The sequence below is a fragment of the Semicossyphus pulcher genome, unplaced genomic scaffold, assembly GCF_022749685.1.
Source record: "Semicossyphus pulcher isolate SPU_LCO1_2020_fin unplaced genomic scaffold, fSemPul1.0.p SCAF_19, whole genome shotgun sequence".
In the NCBI taxonomy this organism is placed as follows: Eukaryota; Metazoa; Chordata; class Actinopteri; order Labriformes; family Labridae; genus Semicossyphus; species Semicossyphus pulcher.
In genome coordinates this window covers 274,028-291,559 of record NW_027211692.1, presented here as the reverse complement: position 1 = coordinate 291,559, position 17,532 = coordinate 274,028, and the positions used below count along the sequence as shown (strand labels likewise).

Sequence of the window (17,532 nt, the reverse complement as noted above, 5' to 3'; positions counted from 1 at the left end):
TCAGCTGTCAGTACCATTGAGATCCATTCTCTCCATGGTGTCTTGGATCCAGTTCAGGAAGTTCCCCAGTCGGGTATAAACTCCATACTTGCCCTTGGCGGCACATTTCTCCCCCCAGCTGACCACTCCGGTCAGGAACCAGGTCCCTCTATAGTTCACCATGAAAGGCCCCCCGCTGTCCCCGCTGCAGGCGTCAATGCTGCTCTCCAGATAGCCTGCACAGAACATGTTGTCCGTGATCACCTGCAGAACAGAGACACACCGGGCAACATGTTAGAAACAAGGCAGAGGACTTCAGGAGGACGCCAGGAAGATGCCAGGAGGACGCTAAGAGGACGCTAAAGGGCACTAAGAGGATGCCAGGAGGGCACTTAGAGGACGGCAGGAGGACACTAACAGGACGCTAAGAGGACACTAAGTGTAATTCTATAGTCTATGAGAAAATGGTCTGCCTTCTTTCCTGATTTATTCCCTCAGTAAAAATGTTCCTAATGAGTTTATAGTCTCAATCTCTAGTTTTAAGTCTTTTCTATTCAGCATGACGGTCTCTCAGGTGGATCTGATCACCTGCTCAGTGGTCGCTGTGCAGTCTCTGTAGCTTACAACCGGGAGCGTCACCTTCCTGAGGAACCTGGAGGACCTGCCCAGGTAGCGAGTGAGCCCCCAGCCCGTCACCATGCCACGATTACCCTCCTGAGACACACACACACACACACACACACACACACACACACACACACACACACACACACACACACACACACACACACACACACACACACATCAGCTCTGATATTACATCTGTCCTCCAGCACACTGGAACCGTCAGTGTTATAAAGTTACCTGCAGCAGGTATTTGGAGAGGTGGGGGTCGGGCAGGCAGGCAGGCACGGCGGTGGGGCCCCTGACGACGGGCCGGACGAGGTACAGCAGAGCGATGTCACTGTCGAAGGTGAACGAGTGGAAGTGAGGATGAACGACAACCTTCTGAACCTTTATGAGTTGCTCACCTGGGTCAGGACGCCGCTTATCAAAGTCTCCTGCACACACACACAAACACACACACACACGATTGTTAGAGTTCAAGGACAGCCTTTTTTCACCTTCACAACAGAAATCAGAAACATCCTGTCTCAACACGATGCAGAAAAACTAGTCCATGCATCAGGCTGCTCTAATAAGTCTATAAAAAGACTCTTCAGCTGTGCTCATGGGGGCCTCAACAGACACATGTTCATGTTGTCACCTACAGTAACACATGTTCATGATGTCACCTACGGTAACACACGTTCATGTTGTCAACTACAGTGACACACATTCCTGTTATCACACATTTATGTTGTCACCTACAGTAACACGTTCATGTTGTCACCTACAGTAACACACATTCATGTTGTCACCTACAGTAACACACGTTCATGTTGTCACCTACAGTAACACACATTCATGTTGTCACCTACAGTAACACATGTTCATGTTGTCACATACAGTGACACATTCCTGTTATCACACATTCATGTTGTCACCTACAGTAACACACGTTCATGTTGCCACCTATAGTCACACATTCATGTTGTCAACTACAGTAACACGTTCATGTTGTCACCTACAGTAACACACGTTCATGTTGTCACCTACAGTAACACACGTTCATGTTGTCACCTACAGTAACACATGTTCATGTTGTCACATACAGTGACACATTCCTGTTATCACACATTCATGTTGTCACCTACAGTAACACACATTCATGTTGCCACCTATAGTAACACACATTCATGTTGTCACCTACAGTAACACAAGTTCATGTTCCCACCTATAGTCACACATTCATGTTGTCACCTACAGTAACACGTTCATGTTGTCACCTACAGTAACACACATTCCTGTTATCACACATTCATGTTGTCACCTACAGTAACACGCGTTGATTTTGTCACCTACAGTGACACACATTCCTGTTCCTACAGTAACACGTTCACGTTGTCACCTACAGGAACACACGTTCACGTTGTCACCTACAGGAACACACGTTCACGTTGTCACCTACAGTAACACGTTCACGTTGTCACCTACAGTAACACACGTTCACGTTGTCACCTACAGGAACACACGTTCACGTTGTCACCTACAGGAACACACGTTTATGTGGCCACCTACAGTGACACACATTCCTGTTATCACACATTCACGTTGTCACCTATAGTCACACATTCATGTTGTCACCTACAGTAACACACGTTCACGTTGTCACCTACAGTAACACACATTCATGTTGTCACCTACAGTGACACACATTCCTGTTATCACACATTTATGTTGTCACCTACAGTAACGAGTTCATGTTGTCACCTACAGTAACACACGTTCATGTTGTCACCTACAGTAACACACGTTCATGTTGTCACCTACAGTAACACACGTTCATGTTGTCACATACAGTGACACATTCCTGTTATCACACATTCATGTTGTCACCTACAGTAACACACATTCATGTTGCCACCTATAGTAACACACATTCATGTTGTCACCTACAGTAACACAAGTTCATGTTCCCACCTATAGTCACACATTCATGTTGTCACCTACAGTAACACACATTCATGTTGTCACCTACAGTAACACACATTCATGTTGCCACCTATAGTAACACACATTCACGTTGTCACCTACAGGAACACACGTTTATGTGGTCACCTACAGTGACACACATTCCTGTTATCACACATTCACGTTGTCACCTACAGTAACACACATTCATGTTGTCACCTACAGTAACACACATTCATGTTGTCACCTACAGTAACACACATTCATGTTGCCACCTATAGTAACACACATTCACGTTGTCACCTACAGGAACACACGTTTATGTGGTCACCTACAGTGACACACATTCCTGTTATCACACATTCACGTTGTCACCTACAGTAACACACGTTCATGTTGTCACCTACAGTAACACACGTTCATGTTGTCACCTACAGTAACACACGTTCATGTTGTCACCTACAGTAACACACGTTCATGTTGTCACATACAGTGACACATTCCTGTTATCACACATTCATGTTGTCACCTACAGTAACACACATTCATGTTGCCACCTATAGTAACACACATTCATGTTGTCACCTACAGTAACACAAGTTCATGTTCCCACCTATAGTCACACATTCATGTTGTCACCTACAGTAACACACATTCATGTTGTCACCTACAGTAACACACATTCATGTTGCCACCTATAGTAACACACATTCATGTTGTCACCTACAGTAACACAAGTTAATGTTCCCACCTATAGTCACACATTCATGTTGTCACCTACAGTAACACGTTCATGTTGTCACCTACAGTAACACACATTCCTGTTATCACACATTCATGTTGTCACCTACAGTAACACGCGTTGATTTTGTCACCTACAGTGACACACATTCCTGTTCCTACAGTAACACGTTCACGTTGTCACCTACAGGAACACACGTTCACGTTGTCACCTACAGGAACACACGTTCACGTTGTCACCTACAGGAACACACGTTTATGTGGCCACCTACAGTGACACACATTCCTGTTATCACACATTCACGTTGTCACCTATAGTCACACATTCATGTTGTCACCTACAGTAACACACGTTCACGTTGTCACCTACAGTAACACACATTCATGTTGTCACCTACAGTGACACACATTCCTGTTCCTACAGTAACACACGTTCACGTTGTCACCTACAGGAACACACGTTCACGTTGTCACCTACAGTGACACACGTTCATGTTGCCACCTACAGTGACACACATTCCTGTTCCTACAGTAACACACATTCACGTTGTCACCTACAGTAACACACGTTTATGTGGTCACCTACAGTGACACACATTCATGTTATCACACATTCATGTTGTCACCTACAGTAACACGTTCACGTTGTCACCTAGAGTAACACACGTTCACGTTGTCAACTACAGTAACACACGTTCACGTTGTCACCTACAGGAACACACGTTCACGTTGTCACCTACAGGAACACACGTTCACATTGTCACCTACAGGAACACACGTTTATGTGGTCACCTACAGTGACACACATTCCTGTTCCTACAGGAACACACGTTCACGTTGTCACCTACAGGAACACACGTTCACGTTGTCACCTACAGGAACACACGTTTATGTGGTCACCTACAGTGACACACATTCCTGTTATCACACATTCACGTTGTCACCTACAGTAACACACATTCATGTTGTCACCTACAGTAACACACGTTCACGTTGTCACCTACAGTAACACACATTCATGTTGTCACCTACAGTGACACACATTCCTGTTCCTACAGTAACACACGTTCACGTTGTCACCTACAGGAACACACGTTCACGTTGTCACCTACAGTGACACACATTCCTGTTCCTACAGTAACACACGTTCACGTTGTCACCTACAGTAACACACGTTTATGTGGTCACCTACAGTGACACACATTCATGTTATCACACATTCATGTTGTCACCTACAGTAACACGTTCACGTTGTCACCTAGAGTAACACACGTTCACGTTGTCAACTACAGTAACACACGTTCACGTTGTCACCTACAGTAACACACGTTTATGTGGTCACCTACAGGAACACATGTTCACGTGGTCACCTACAGTAACACACGTTTATGTGGTCACCTACAGTAACACACGTTGATTTTGTCACCTACAGTAACACACATTCCTGTTATCACACATTCATGTTGTCACCTACAGTAACACGCGTTCACGTTGTCATCTACAGTAACACGCGTTCACGTTGTCACCTACAGGAACACGCGTTCACGTTGTCACCTACAGGAACACACGTTCACGTTGTCACCTACAGTAACACCCGCTCACGTTGTCACCTACAGGAACACACGTTCACGTTGTCACCTACAGTAACACACGTTTATGTGGTCACCTACAGTAACACACGTTGATTTTGTCACCTACAGTAACACACATTCCTGTTATCACACATTCATGTGGTCACCTACAGTAACACACGTTGATTTTGTCACCTACAGTGACACACGTTCACGTTGTCACCTACAGTAACACGCGTTCACGTTGTCACCTACAGTAACACGCGTTCACGTTGTCATCTACAGTAACACACATTCATGTGGTCACCTACAGTAACACACGTTGATTTTGTCACCTACAGTAACACACGTTGATTTTGTCACCTACAGTAACACACGTTCACGTTGTCACCTACAGTAACACGCGTTCACGTTGGCACCTACAGTAACACACGTTGATGTTGTCACCTACAGTGACACGCGTTCACGTTGTCACCTACAGGAACACACGTTCACGTTGTCACCTACAGTAACACCCGCTCACGTTGTCACCTACAGGAACACACGTTCACGTTGTCACCTACAGTAACACACGTTTATGTGGTCACCTACAGTAACACACGTTGATTTTGTCACCTACAGTAACACACATTCCTGTTATCACACATTCATGTGGTCACCTACAGTAACACACGTTGATTTTGTCACCTACAGTGACACACGTTCACGTTGTCACCTACAGTAACACGCGTTCACGTTGTCACCTACAGTAACACGCGTTCACGTTGTCATCTACAGTAACACACATTCATGTGGTCACCTACAGTAACACACGTTGATTTTGTCACCTACAGTGACACGCGTTCACGTTGTCACCTACAGTGACACGCGTTCACGTTGTCACCTACAGTGACACGCGTTCACGTTGTCACCTACAGTAACACGCGTTCACGTTGTCACCTACAGTAACACGCGTTCACGTTGGCACCTACAGTAACACACGTTGATGTTGTCACCTACAGTAACACGCGTTCATGTTGTCACCTACAGTAACACGTTCACGTTGTCACCTACAGTAACACACATTCATGTTGTCACCTACAGTAACACGTTCATGTTGTCACCTATAGTCACATGGTCCACAGGCTGTTCCAGGCAGTGAGCAGCAGAGATCACCCAGCGGTCAGAAACCAGAGTCCCTCCACAGAAACCGTAACCATCAGACCTGCGAACGAGAACCTGAACACACACACACACACACACACACACACACACAAACTCTAAGCTGACATGAAGTTGTGATCACACTGTTTCTCAGTAAATTAAGCCATCTCACCTGCCAGGGACTCCCTCCTGGTCTCTCCAAGACTCCGCCCACGATACGAAGCATCATCCCCTCCTTCCCTCTCAGCTGCGTCTCATTTCCTCCTCTCTGTGCATATGATGCATTCACTTCCAGCAGCTCCTCCTCTGTGAAGTTGTGTTTGAGTAACCAGCTGTCTGTGCCATTCTCACCCAACATGGCCTCTGTCTCTACGGTAACATTGAGTAGCTCAGACTGACTCCACAGAGAGCGACCTCCAACCAGCAGCTCGCCACTCTGCCGGCCGCACGGGAACAATACTGCACAGAACATACGTATTACTGCAGCACTACTCTGTGGAGTGCAGAAGCATCAGTAGTATCAGTAGCATCAGTAGTATCAGTAGTACGGTGTGCAGTAGCAACAGTAGTATCAGTAGTATCAGTAGTACTGTGTGCAGTAGCATCGGTAGTATCAGTAGTACGGTGTGCAGTAGCATCGGTAGTATCAGTAGTACGGTGTGCAGTAGCAACAGTAGTATCAGTAGTACTGTGTGCAGTAGCATCAGTAGTATCAGTAGTATCAGTAGTACTGTGTGCAGTAGTATCAGTAGTATCAGTAGTACTGTGTGCAGTAGCATCGGTAGTATCAGTAGTACGGTGTGCAGTAGCAACAGTAGTATCAGTAGTATCAGTAGTACTGTGTGCAGTAGCATCGGTAGTATCAGTAGTACTGTGTGCAGTAGCATCAGTAGTATCAGTAGTATCAGTAGTATCAGTAGTACTGTGTGCAGTAGTATCAGTAGTATCAGTAGTACTGTGTGCAGTAGCATCGGTAGTATCAGTAGTATCAGTAGTATCAGTGGTATCCGTAGTATCAGTAGCATCAGTAGTATCAGTGGTATCAGTAGTATCAGTAGCATCAGTAGTATCAGTAGTATCAGTAGTACTGTGTGCAGTAGCATCAGTAGTATCAGTAGTATCAGTAGTACTGTGTGCAGTAGTATCAGTAGTATCAGTAGCGTCAGTAGTATCAGTGGTATCAGTAGTATCAGTAGCATCAGTTGTATCAGTAGTATCAGTAGTACTGTGTGCAGTAGCATCAGTAGTATCAGTAGTATCAGTAGTGTCAGTAGTACTGTGTGCAGTAGCATCAGTAGCATCAGTAGTATCAGTAGTGTCAGTAGTACTGTGTGCAGTAGCATCAGTAGCATCAGTAGTATCAGTAGTGTCAGTAGTACTGTGTGCAGTAGCATCAGTAGTATCAGTAGTACCAGTAGCATCAGCAGTATCAGTAGTACTGTGTGCAGTAGCATCAGTAGCATCAGTAGTATCAGTAGTATCAGTAGTATCAGTAGCGTCAGTAGTATCAGTGGTATCAGTAGTATCAGTAGCATCAGTTGTATCAGTAGTATCAGTAGTACTGTGTGCAGTAGCATCAGTAGTATCAGTAGTACCAGTAGCATCAGCAGTATCAGTAGTACTGTGTGCAGTAGCATCAGTAGCATCAGTAGTATCAGTAGTGTCAGTAGTACTGTGTGCAGTAGCATCAGTAGCATCAGTAGTATCAGTAGTATCAGTAGTACTGTGTGCAGTAGCATCAGTAGTATCAGTAGTACTGTGTGCAGTAGCATCAGTAGCATCAGTAGTATCAGTAGTATCAGTAGTACTGTGTGCAGTAGCATCAGTAGCATCAGTAGTATCAGTAGTGTCAGTAGTACTGTGTGCAGTAGCATCAGTAGCATCAGTAGTATCAGTAGTATCAGTAGTACTGTGTGCAGTAGCATCAGTAGTATCAGTAGTACTGTGTGCAGTAGCATCAGTAGCATCAGTAGTATCAGTAGTACGGTGCGCAGTAGTATCAGTAGTATCAGTGGTACCGGTCTGGGAGCAGCTGTGTCCGTCAGGCTCCAGTTTGAATCCTTCAGCACAGCCACACAAAACTCCGGCGCCCCCCTGCAGGTCTCTGCAGTACTGCATACAGCCACCGTTTCTATAGCGACACTCCAACACAACTACACACACACACACACAACATAAACCTTATTATTAACACAACAATACACACAAATACACATCAGTGCTGCTCTACTGTTTAGAGACCACTGACCTCCACAGAGAGCTTTTTATCAAAGCACAGGGTGTTGTTACCTGAGGTACAGGTGATGTTCACCTAAGGTCCAAAAGTACAGGTGATATTACCTGAGGTAAAGGTGTTGTTACCTGAGTTACATGTGACGTTACTCGAGGTACAGGTGTTGTTACCTGAGTTACAAATGATGTTACCTAAGTCGCAGGTGTAGTTACCTGAGGTACATGTGTTGTTACCTGAGGCACAGGTGATATTACTTGAGGCACAGGTGTTACCTGAGGTACAGGTGTTGTTACCTGAGGTAAGGGTGATGTTACCTCAGTCGCAAATGTTGTAACCTGAGTTGCAGGTGTTGTTACCTGAGTAACAAGTATTGTTACCTGAGGTACAGGTGTTGTTACCTGAGGTACAGGTGTTGTTACCTGAGTTGCAAGTGATGTTACCTGAGTTGCAGGTGTTGTTACCTGAGTAACACGTATTGTTACCTGAGGTACAGGTGATGTTACCTGAGTCGCAGGTGTTGTTACCTGCAGTATAATTGTTGCTACCTGAGTCAAAGGTGATGTTACCTGAGGTACAGGTGTTGTTACCTGAGTCACGTGTTGTTGCCTGAGTTGCAGGTGTTGTTACCTGAGGTACAGGTGATGTTACCTGAGTCGCAGGTCTTGCCATGGTACTGGGGAGGACAGAGACACATGAAGTCTCCTCGGTCCAGAGTGCACATCCCTCCGTTCAAACACGGGTTTGTTCTACAGGGGTTCAGATCTATGGCACAGGAGAGACACCTAAAGATCAAAGTAAAGATCAAACTAAAGATCAAACTAAAGATTAAAGAAAAGATCAGACTAAAGATTAAGGTAAAGATCAATCTAAAGATCAAACTAAAGATTAAGGTAAAGATCAATCTAAAGATTAAAGAAAAGATCAGACTAAAGATTAAGGTAAAGATCAATCTAAAGATCAAACTAAAGATCAAACTAAAGATTAAAGAAAAGATCAGACTAAAGATTAAGGTAAAGATCAATCTAAAGATCAAACTAAAGATTAAGGTAAAGATCAATCTAAAGATTAAGGTAAAGATCAATCTAAAGATTAGAGAAAAGATCAAACTAAAGATTAAGGTAAAGATCAATCTAAAGATTAGAGAAAAGATCAAACTTGTCACACCGCGGTCACTTGCCCTTCCTCATGTGTCACCGGTCTGATTGTCTCCCCTGATCCCTGATTGTTTCCACCTGTTCCCCATTTCCCTCATGTGCTTATAGTCTGCGTCTCCCCTTTGTCTTTTGCCAAAGTGTTTCGTCCTTGTCCGTGCACCCAAGCCCTTATCCACAGTCATAGTCGATTTTGTCAAGAGTTTTTTGCTACGCCACGTAAGTTGTTTTCTGTTTCCTCCTTTGAGAGTGATTTTTCGTTTGTTAAAGTTTTCTAGTTTAGCGTCGATTTTGTGTTATTTTGTAAACTGTTTTCTTTCCTCCCTTTTGGAGCGATTTTGTGTTTAATAAGTATTAGATAGTTGTAGAGCCTCCTGTTTAGGTGAGCCTTTTTCTTTTGTCCCGTTGATCAGTAGTTTTGGTTTTCCTCCTTCGGGAGCGATTTATGTTTTAGGATCTTCCCTGTTTCTAGTGTGTTTTTTGTCTCTCCTTTTATTGGAGATTTTCCTTATTAGGAAGTTTATCTTCCGCGAGTTATCTTGCCAGGACTTAGTTATTAAGGGAGTTTTTCATAGCCCAATTGTTTGTCACTCTTCAAAGAGGATCTGAAATCAATAAAGTGTGCTTGTGCGTGATATCCTCTGCATCTGAGTCCTCATTTTAGTCCAGGCCTGACAAAACTAAAGATTAAGGTAAAGATCAGACTAAAGATTAAGGTAAAGATCAATCTAAAGATTAAAGAAAAGATCAATCTAAAGATTAAGGTAAAGATCAATCTAAAGATCAGACTAAAGATTAAGGTAAAGATCAATCTAAAGATCAGATTAAAGAAAAGATCAATCTAAAGATTAAAGAAAAGATCAGACTAAAGATTAAGGTAAAGATCAATCTAAAGATTAAGGTAAAGATCAATCTAAAGATCAAAGTAAAGATCAAACTAAAGATTAAGGTAAAGATCAATCTAAAGATCAGACTAAAGATTAAGGTAAAGATCAAACTAAAGATTAAGGTAAAGATCAATCTAAAGATCAAAGTAAAGATCAAACTAAAGATTAAGGTAAAGATCAATCTAAAGATCAAAGTAAAGATCAAACTAAAGATTAAGGTAAAGATCAATCTAAAGATTAAGGTAAAGATCAATCTAAAGATTAAAGAAAAGATCAGACTAAAGATTAAGGTAAAGATCAATCTAAAGATTAAAGTAAAGATCAGACTAAAGATTAAGGTAAAGATCAATCTAAAGATCAGACTAAAGATTAAAGAAAAGATCAAACTAAAGATTAAGGTAAAGATCAATCTAAAGATCAAAGTAAAGATCAAACTAAAGATTAAAGAAAAGATCAATCTAAAGATTAAAGAAAAGATCAGACTAAAGATCAAACTACAGAGTAAAGTAAAGATCAAACTGATGATCATGTGATGATCATGGTGTGAAGGTTAAAAGCTCCGGATCAGCTGCTAACAGCTCGTAGAACCTGTTGAACCTGTCAGATGTTTTGGTTGAAGGCTCTCGAACTGAGTTTGAGGCAGGTTTAGTGTTTTGCAGGTTCAGATTAATCCAGATCAGTGAGATCACATGTGGATCTTAATGTTCAGACCTCAGCAGCATTTCACATGAATCTCTATTTCAAAGTGATGATGAAGTACTCACTGATGTATTTGTACCAGAACTCCAGCTGTAGAACAAGAAGCTCAGAGTTAATATTAGCAATACTGGGAGTGTTTCTGTGACCTTTGACCTAACCTGAGTTTGACAATCAGAAAACTAAGGCTGCTTCCCAAGTCTCTTAAATTGCATCCATGTTTCCTTCACTTGCGTCCTAGTCCCTCCCACCAGAGATGCATGAAGAGACGCGAGGAAACCAAGAGAGGAGAGAGGAAACGAGGGAATGTTTTTTAAGAGACATGAGACGTCCTTCGATGAAGCGTCACATGCTGCGACGTCCGTTTATGATGATCGCGTCATCTGTCAGTCTGCTTTAACAGCTGTTTGTGTCTGCACACATGTGCTCTGTATTCATTCTAATAAAACACAAAGTAACAGTGTTTCCTCTCTGTAACCTGTTACCTGTGTAACAAACACCTGCCCATGAAGAACAGGCTGCAGTCTGTGTTCCTGCTGCAGAACCACGCGGACATTTCTTACAGCACTGTGTCTTTATATTATTTGTTATTTGAGACTCTCCTGCTCCCTCTGAATTCATTCATTCATCTGTAATAAAAGTTAGCAGGGGAATAACTGATCATGACGAGAGGTATTTCTTTAGATTAAATTTAATAGAAATGAATCTGTTTTTGCTGCTTTTGATTTTTAGACAACTTATTTTTACTCAGATGTTGACTCAGAAAACAAATCAAATCTGCAGTTATTCACTGCATTTTATATATTTTACGACAAGTTATGATCAATATTTCGTTCTAAACGATCTCAGCTTGTCAGATACCGACTCATTATACCGACCTTGTTTATAGTCGGTTTCAAGGCGCCCTGTAAAGTCTGTTTTAAGGTCCGCTTCTTCCTCTCTGCGATATGAAACTCCGGTGATGTTGTGAAGTTTCACATCAGTCCGATCTGCTGCAGCGTCCAATCACTAACTGATCTGTAATAAGGGGGCGTGTCGGCCAGTAAAAGACTTCCGTGGAGGCTGCTCTCGTGTATCCGCGCTTATCGCTCCTCGGAACTCCCTCCTCCCTCCTCCCTCCTCCCTCCTCGCTCCTCCGAGCAGCGATAAGAGCTTTGAGACGGTCCTCAATATGGCTGCTCAGGAACTACCTCCGGTTTGGGCGAGGAGCGAGGAGCAAGGAGCTATCAAATAAGAGACTTGGGAAGCAGCCTAAGTATCAACTGTTAAAAATTTGGTGTGTTAGGTTCAAAGGTCAGACTCTGCTGACCCCCAGTGGTTGTATTAGAAATGACACCATAGTATGTATGTGTTGTTTTACATGAAGTCTATGAGGCCCCATCTGTGTTTCCAGTGACCTTCTTTAGGGTCTTGACCTTCATTCTGGATCTTACCGTCTTTTCTCTGGTGTGGAAGATCTCAGCGGCCTCCTCCTGGGAGCAGCTCTCCTCGTAGCACTCCCTCTCCAGGTCTCCTGGTAACATCTCCTCCAGGAAGGAGTTTGCTCGGCGTCTCCTGGAGGCGGAGCGGAGAATCTGATCTGCTGACGGCTGATCCAGGAACACTGAACAACAGAAACAAGCTGACCAACCTGCAGCTGTTATACGCTCTAAATAAACATGCAGAAGGTTAGCTCATGAGTATAAATGAGTTCTGTTGTGTTGTCTTTAAACACTCATGAGAATAGCTTTTAGGGAGGTAAGTACTCATACTGACATCAGTCTCACCTGTACATTGAATCAGAGCAGAGCAGGTGAGCAGAGATCCCAGAGTCCAGGTGAGAGCTGAGGGTGACATCATATCTGTCTGTCTGTCTGTTAACAAAGACACAGGAAGTTTAATGTGCATATGAACATGTGTTTGTAACGTTTCTGTTGTTAAAAAGAATCATGATGCATTCTGGGATTTTAGCAGTGTGGCTCTGCTTCATGCAGGACTCTTTCACCCAAGATTGACGTCTGGTTTTATTGTTTATTGTTATTAGCATGCTAACACAGGTTTCCATGGCACAAACTAATGTAACCTTCACATACTAACTGCAAAAATGAGCATTAAGCAAACAGCCAAAATAATCAGCCTGAGATGTCCTTAACAGGCCACCGTACACCAATAACATGAAGTTTCCTCTGGGGCCACCTTCAGGAGAAACTGCAGTTCCTCTGGTGTCCACTTGAGGCTGTCTCCAGCAGTGAGTCAGTCCCCATAGAGCCCCATGTTAAACTTTACAGCAGAAATAAACATGTTTACAGCCTGGTACAAAAACCAGTTTGGGTCTCTATAGCTCATTTCTCTCTCCATGACAACTGTACGGGGAGAATCTTTATACAGCTCACCTGTTTACATTATATTAAGGCTTACAGTGATGCAGCATTAGGGGCGTGGCCTCTTTGAGTGACAGGACCTCTGGGCCGTGTTTGTGCTGTTGGAGCCTTTTGGAGATTTGTTCATGTAAATATCAGACAGATAATCTGTGTGTGCGCTTTATTGGACTAACAGAGCGTCCAACACGGCTGATAAATAAACTCCGGTCAGCTACCATAAATAGGATTTCATTCTGAACGGGAAACATGATGGTTAACTAGCCCATTAGCAGCTAATAAATTAGCCACTGTTTAGCTTTGGTAACATACTGCATACTGCATTCAGCGGTAGTCTGTCGTACGGAGCTGTTCACATGTATTTTGCGGTATGCTACACCAGGTGCCAGTTTCCTGTTTTGGAAAGCGGAAGTAAACAATAGCCCGCCAAGGGCAATGAGAATGCTGCCGCTGTGATGTTCCAGCGCTTTGCATTGTGGGATACAGTAGGTGAGGTAGACTGATCTGATGCACACTGGAGATTTTTTCCGAATCAGCACGACATCCGGGTATTTTTGGCACACTGCACATTTTGCTTTTATTACCCCTCGCTCCTCTACAGCTCCACCTTCGTGTCCAAATATAGTCACTTCTGATTCCAGAACACCAACGTGGTTGCTGCTAAAATGCTGAATCAAGGCTTCAAATTCAGTTGAGAAATCTGTTATTTATGTGGCCAGTGAGGTGAAGCTGACATAAGGCGAGTTTTCGCACCTCCACCTGTCTGGTACAGATTTATTTTCAGTTCGAACAGCAGCTACAGATGCATCAGTATTTATTTCTTATCTCTTCGTGTACAAAACTCAAACAAACATCGCCCTGAACGTCTTTACTGAAGGACCCTTAGGGCAGCTGCGACCCGCGGGTTGAGAACCTGGACAATCAGAACCTGTCGTGCTGTGAGAGGATTGTCCTACCTGTCGTCTCCTGTGAGGACAGACGCTCGCTGTCTGTTTCAGGTAAAATGGAGGACACAGATCCAGCTGATTGATTGATCGTTAACCACAGCTCAAATATTGACACACTGACATGGACACAAGGGATGTGACAGTGAAGAGGTCAAAGGTCACAGCCGCCTCTGATGATCCTGCAAGTCAGTCTGTTAGGAAAAGTTATCTCATGTTACTCAACAGGTGAGATCTTCAGCAGCTGGTTTTCATATCAGAATGAACTGATGTAACACACCTTACGGACTGCTCACCTGTACACTGAGCAGATTACCATCGAACGCTGACAACAGGCCCCGCAAAGTTAAAAGGAAGGTGTAGCTGTGCTGTTGTCATAGACTGTATACAGGAAGTGGGCGGAGCTGCTGTGACGCCAGGTTTGAGGACAGTGCAGAGCAGGCGGCTCGTGCACAGAGGCTACAGCCCTCGATGAGCGGCCGCTTGCTGCATGTCTCTCTTCAGCTCTCCTGTCTAATAAATTCTTACAATAAGAAGCGTATTTGGACAAGAGGGTAGATATGGGTAGGGTAGCCCCGCCCTAAATCCTCCCCTCCCTAATGGTCTGTTTGACCACAGAAGACTTTGACCCAAACAATGAACAACAGGAATAAAAGAAGTGGACGGAGTGTTTGTACAGTGGAGCTTTAATTCTCACAGGATGTTCAGATGTTTCTCTGTACACAACAGCATGTATTTACACTGACAGCCCTGCAGGGGGCGTATGTACAAACGACGTACGACAGCCAACAGTTTCAGGAGTAACACTTAAATTATCCAATAAATACACAGGACGGATCAGAGACAACTGTGGGTGTTAAACGTGTGGGACAGAATGCCCTCGAGCAAGGCACTCAGTCACTGATGTGATTACATGATAATATGCTCTGACTGCAGCTGATGCTAACAAACGTGGCATGTTAATAATTATACAAACAAACCTTTTAAACAACCTTCAAACACCTTAATGATCGTTCGATCAGAGCCATTGAACGCTAACGAGGCGTTCCTTTTTGGAGACTTTCAGGAGGTCAAAGATCAAACTCAGCTTAGCTTAAATATGATCTTGTCCCAGAGCAAGATTCTCTTCATCTGTGTGGACAACATACCGACTGGATACTACATAATGAGAGCACAGGGAAGAGACAGACATCTTGATATCAGGTGATCTTGATCCATGCCGTGTTCCCAGGTTATTATCTTACATAAACAAGGTAAACAAGATATATGAAGATATGAACAGATTTTAATGCACACAGGATATAGATCAAGATCACGTCTGTGCACCAGAGAAACTCTAAACGCTCCAGATTACAGGATAATACGTGTTCATGTTAACACGGCGATCCATAACGTGCACCGGTTCTCGTGTTCGGTATTTAAATCATTCTTTGACACAGAGGACGAAGAATTCCTGACTCCTTAGTGAATCTCGACACTTTTCCATCTCTGAGCAGCAGATCAGCGAACGTGTGACGATATTCAACAATCAAAAAGCAAAGACAACAGCGAGGAACCCCAGAGGAACAGACAAACACAGAAACACTGGAAGGCAGCCAACACACCACAAACATCGATTTCCTCTCCATCACAGCGAACAGGAAGAGGACCATTCATCACTTCCTGTTTGTTCACTTGCTGCTGATCACGGACCACAGATTTATGTGTGTGTGTGTGTGTGTGTGTGTGAGAGCTAAGATGATAAAGATGATTTGAGACGTGATGCCCCGACGTTTGGTCCCTCTGTGTTCGATCGATCAGTCGAGTTATTGATCATGTGGTCAGATGTAAAGAGACTCTTCACACACATCAAAGAGAAGTTGAGCTGAATGATCCATCGGTTTGAGTTGAGTAAAACTGATCAACAACGAAAAGGTGTGAATCAGGTTTCTGATATTCAACAAACATAAACACGTGACAAAGATTTGGTCCCTCAAACAGGAAATGACATCAAACAGGAAACAGGTCGTCTAAAGGGTCCGACCAGCTGAGCTGTTCAGGTGCGTCTGTCCCAGCGTCCCCTCGTCCACTTCCTGTTTATCAAAGAAAAACAGTTTGAAGCATCAGAGGAGTTTAAAGAGCTAAAAGTCAACAGGAAGTGTCCGTCCCCTCAGGCGTCCCCTCTGTCTCAGCGTCACAGTTTCCTGTTTGTTTGGCAGATTGAAAAACATTTCTCAGCTGGTTTAAAGCTTCTGCTGCATCTCGGTCCGACGTGTGAGGGACCACAGGAGGATCTGATTGGTCAGCTGGGCAGTGGTGGTCTTAATGTGGCACACATGGATCCTGGACTTACACATGGACCCTGAAACCTGGAGATGGTTCGAGACTGGCCCCACCCTCTGTGTCCTGGGTGCTGATTTGTCAGTTGCTGTTAAGAAGGCACTGGTGGTTCTGTAAGGAGGCAGGACAGGTCCTGGTCCAATCACACTGAGCTTTGGATATGATGTCACAGCCTGTGGTTGTGTTCAGGGTCAGAGGTCAGAGGTCAGGTGGTGGATGGCAGCAGAGGTAGGAGGGGAGCAGACAGCTGGAGGAACAAAGAAGAGCAGTCTCAACACATTGAGCCTCTAGCTTAGCTCGTCACAACAAACAGCTAACAAGCTAAAAAACAAACGCAGGATGCTAAAGCTAACAGCAGATCACCTGGCAGCAGTCAGGCCTCGCTGGCGCTGCTGTTCCTGTTGAGCTCTCGGATACCCTGCAGGATCCTCTTCATGTGACCCACTTTCGTCACCCCCAGATCCTGAACACACGCACACACACACACACACACACACACACACACACACACACACACACACACACACACACACACACACACACACACACGTTATTAACAAGAGCGAAAACCATTCAACCCCTTCCATGAAAGCTCCACCACACATGCAATCAGTCCTCCAGGTTAGTTAGCAGTTAGCGGTCAGAGCTAGCAGCGGTACCTTCAGGTCCCTCCTCTCCAGATGGATGAGCTCAGCACCACGGACGTCGTGTCCGGTAAAGATGTCCTTATACTCAGTGAGACAGAGAAAGTCCAGCCATGCCCCCACCTCGTCCGTCCCCCACTGGTGAACTGAGACACCAACAGGAAGTGGTTCAGAAAGACAGGAATAAAACCCAAAATAGAAACACTACAGATCCCCCGAGCAGTGAGACAGACTGACTCTGATCAGAACCAAAACCTGACAGACAGACACACAGACAGAGAGAGAGAGAGAGA

General features: G+C 44.1%; 2 protein-coding genes across 4 annotated transcripts in view; both read right to left on the bottom strand.

Moving 5' to 3' along the window:
• Positions 1-16,612, bottom strand: LOC138597351 (coagulation factor IX). The gene is made up of 11 exons (XM_069668944.1): positions 16,528-16,612; positions 12,742-12,828; positions 12,409-12,578; positions 11,044-11,068; positions 8,890-9,003; positions 8,027-8,161; positions 6,181-6,467; positions 5,969-6,083; positions 844-1,040; positions 568-693; positions 1-243 (listed from the first exon to the last, which is right to left on the bottom strand). Exons 1-11 carry the CDS (start codon positions 16,610-16,612, stop codon positions 1-3), a joined length of 1,584 nt encoding a protein of 527 aa, XP_069525045.1.
• Positions 14,947-17,532, bottom strand: part of LOC138596717 (diacylglycerol kinase delta) — a 42,999-nt gene continuing 40,413 nt past the window's right edge. For all 3 annotated transcript variants that reach the window (XM_069668028.1, XM_069668027.1, XM_069668026.1), the window contains 3 exons: positions 17,255-17,385; positions 16,959-17,058; positions 14,947-16,842 (listed from right to left, as the gene is read on the bottom strand). In XM_069668028.1, coding sequence (XP_069524129.1) covers positions 16,969-17,058; positions 17,255-17,385 — 221 coding nt within the window. In that variant the 3' untranslated portion in view covers positions 14,947-16,842; positions 16,959-16,968. The remainder of the gene's footprint in view (positions 16,843-16,958; positions 17,059-17,254; positions 17,386-17,532) is intronic.

What these genes read in the sequence shown, in the direction of transcription:
- LOC138597351 (XM_069668944.1), bottom strand. Translation starts at nt 16,612, where the DNA reads ATGTGTAAGTCCAGGATCCATGTGTGCCACATTAAGACCACCACTGCC. An exon ending in GTTCTGGTACAAATACATCA is followed by an intron (nt 9,004 to 11,043) that starts GTGAGTACTTCA and finishes CCTGTGCCATAG; the next exon opens with ATCTGAACCCCTGTAGAACA. An exon ending in ACACAGCTGCTCCCAGACCG is followed by an intron (nt 6,468 to 8,026) that starts GTACCACTGATA and finishes TGTTCTGTGCAG; the next exon opens with TATTGTTCCCGTGCGGCCGG.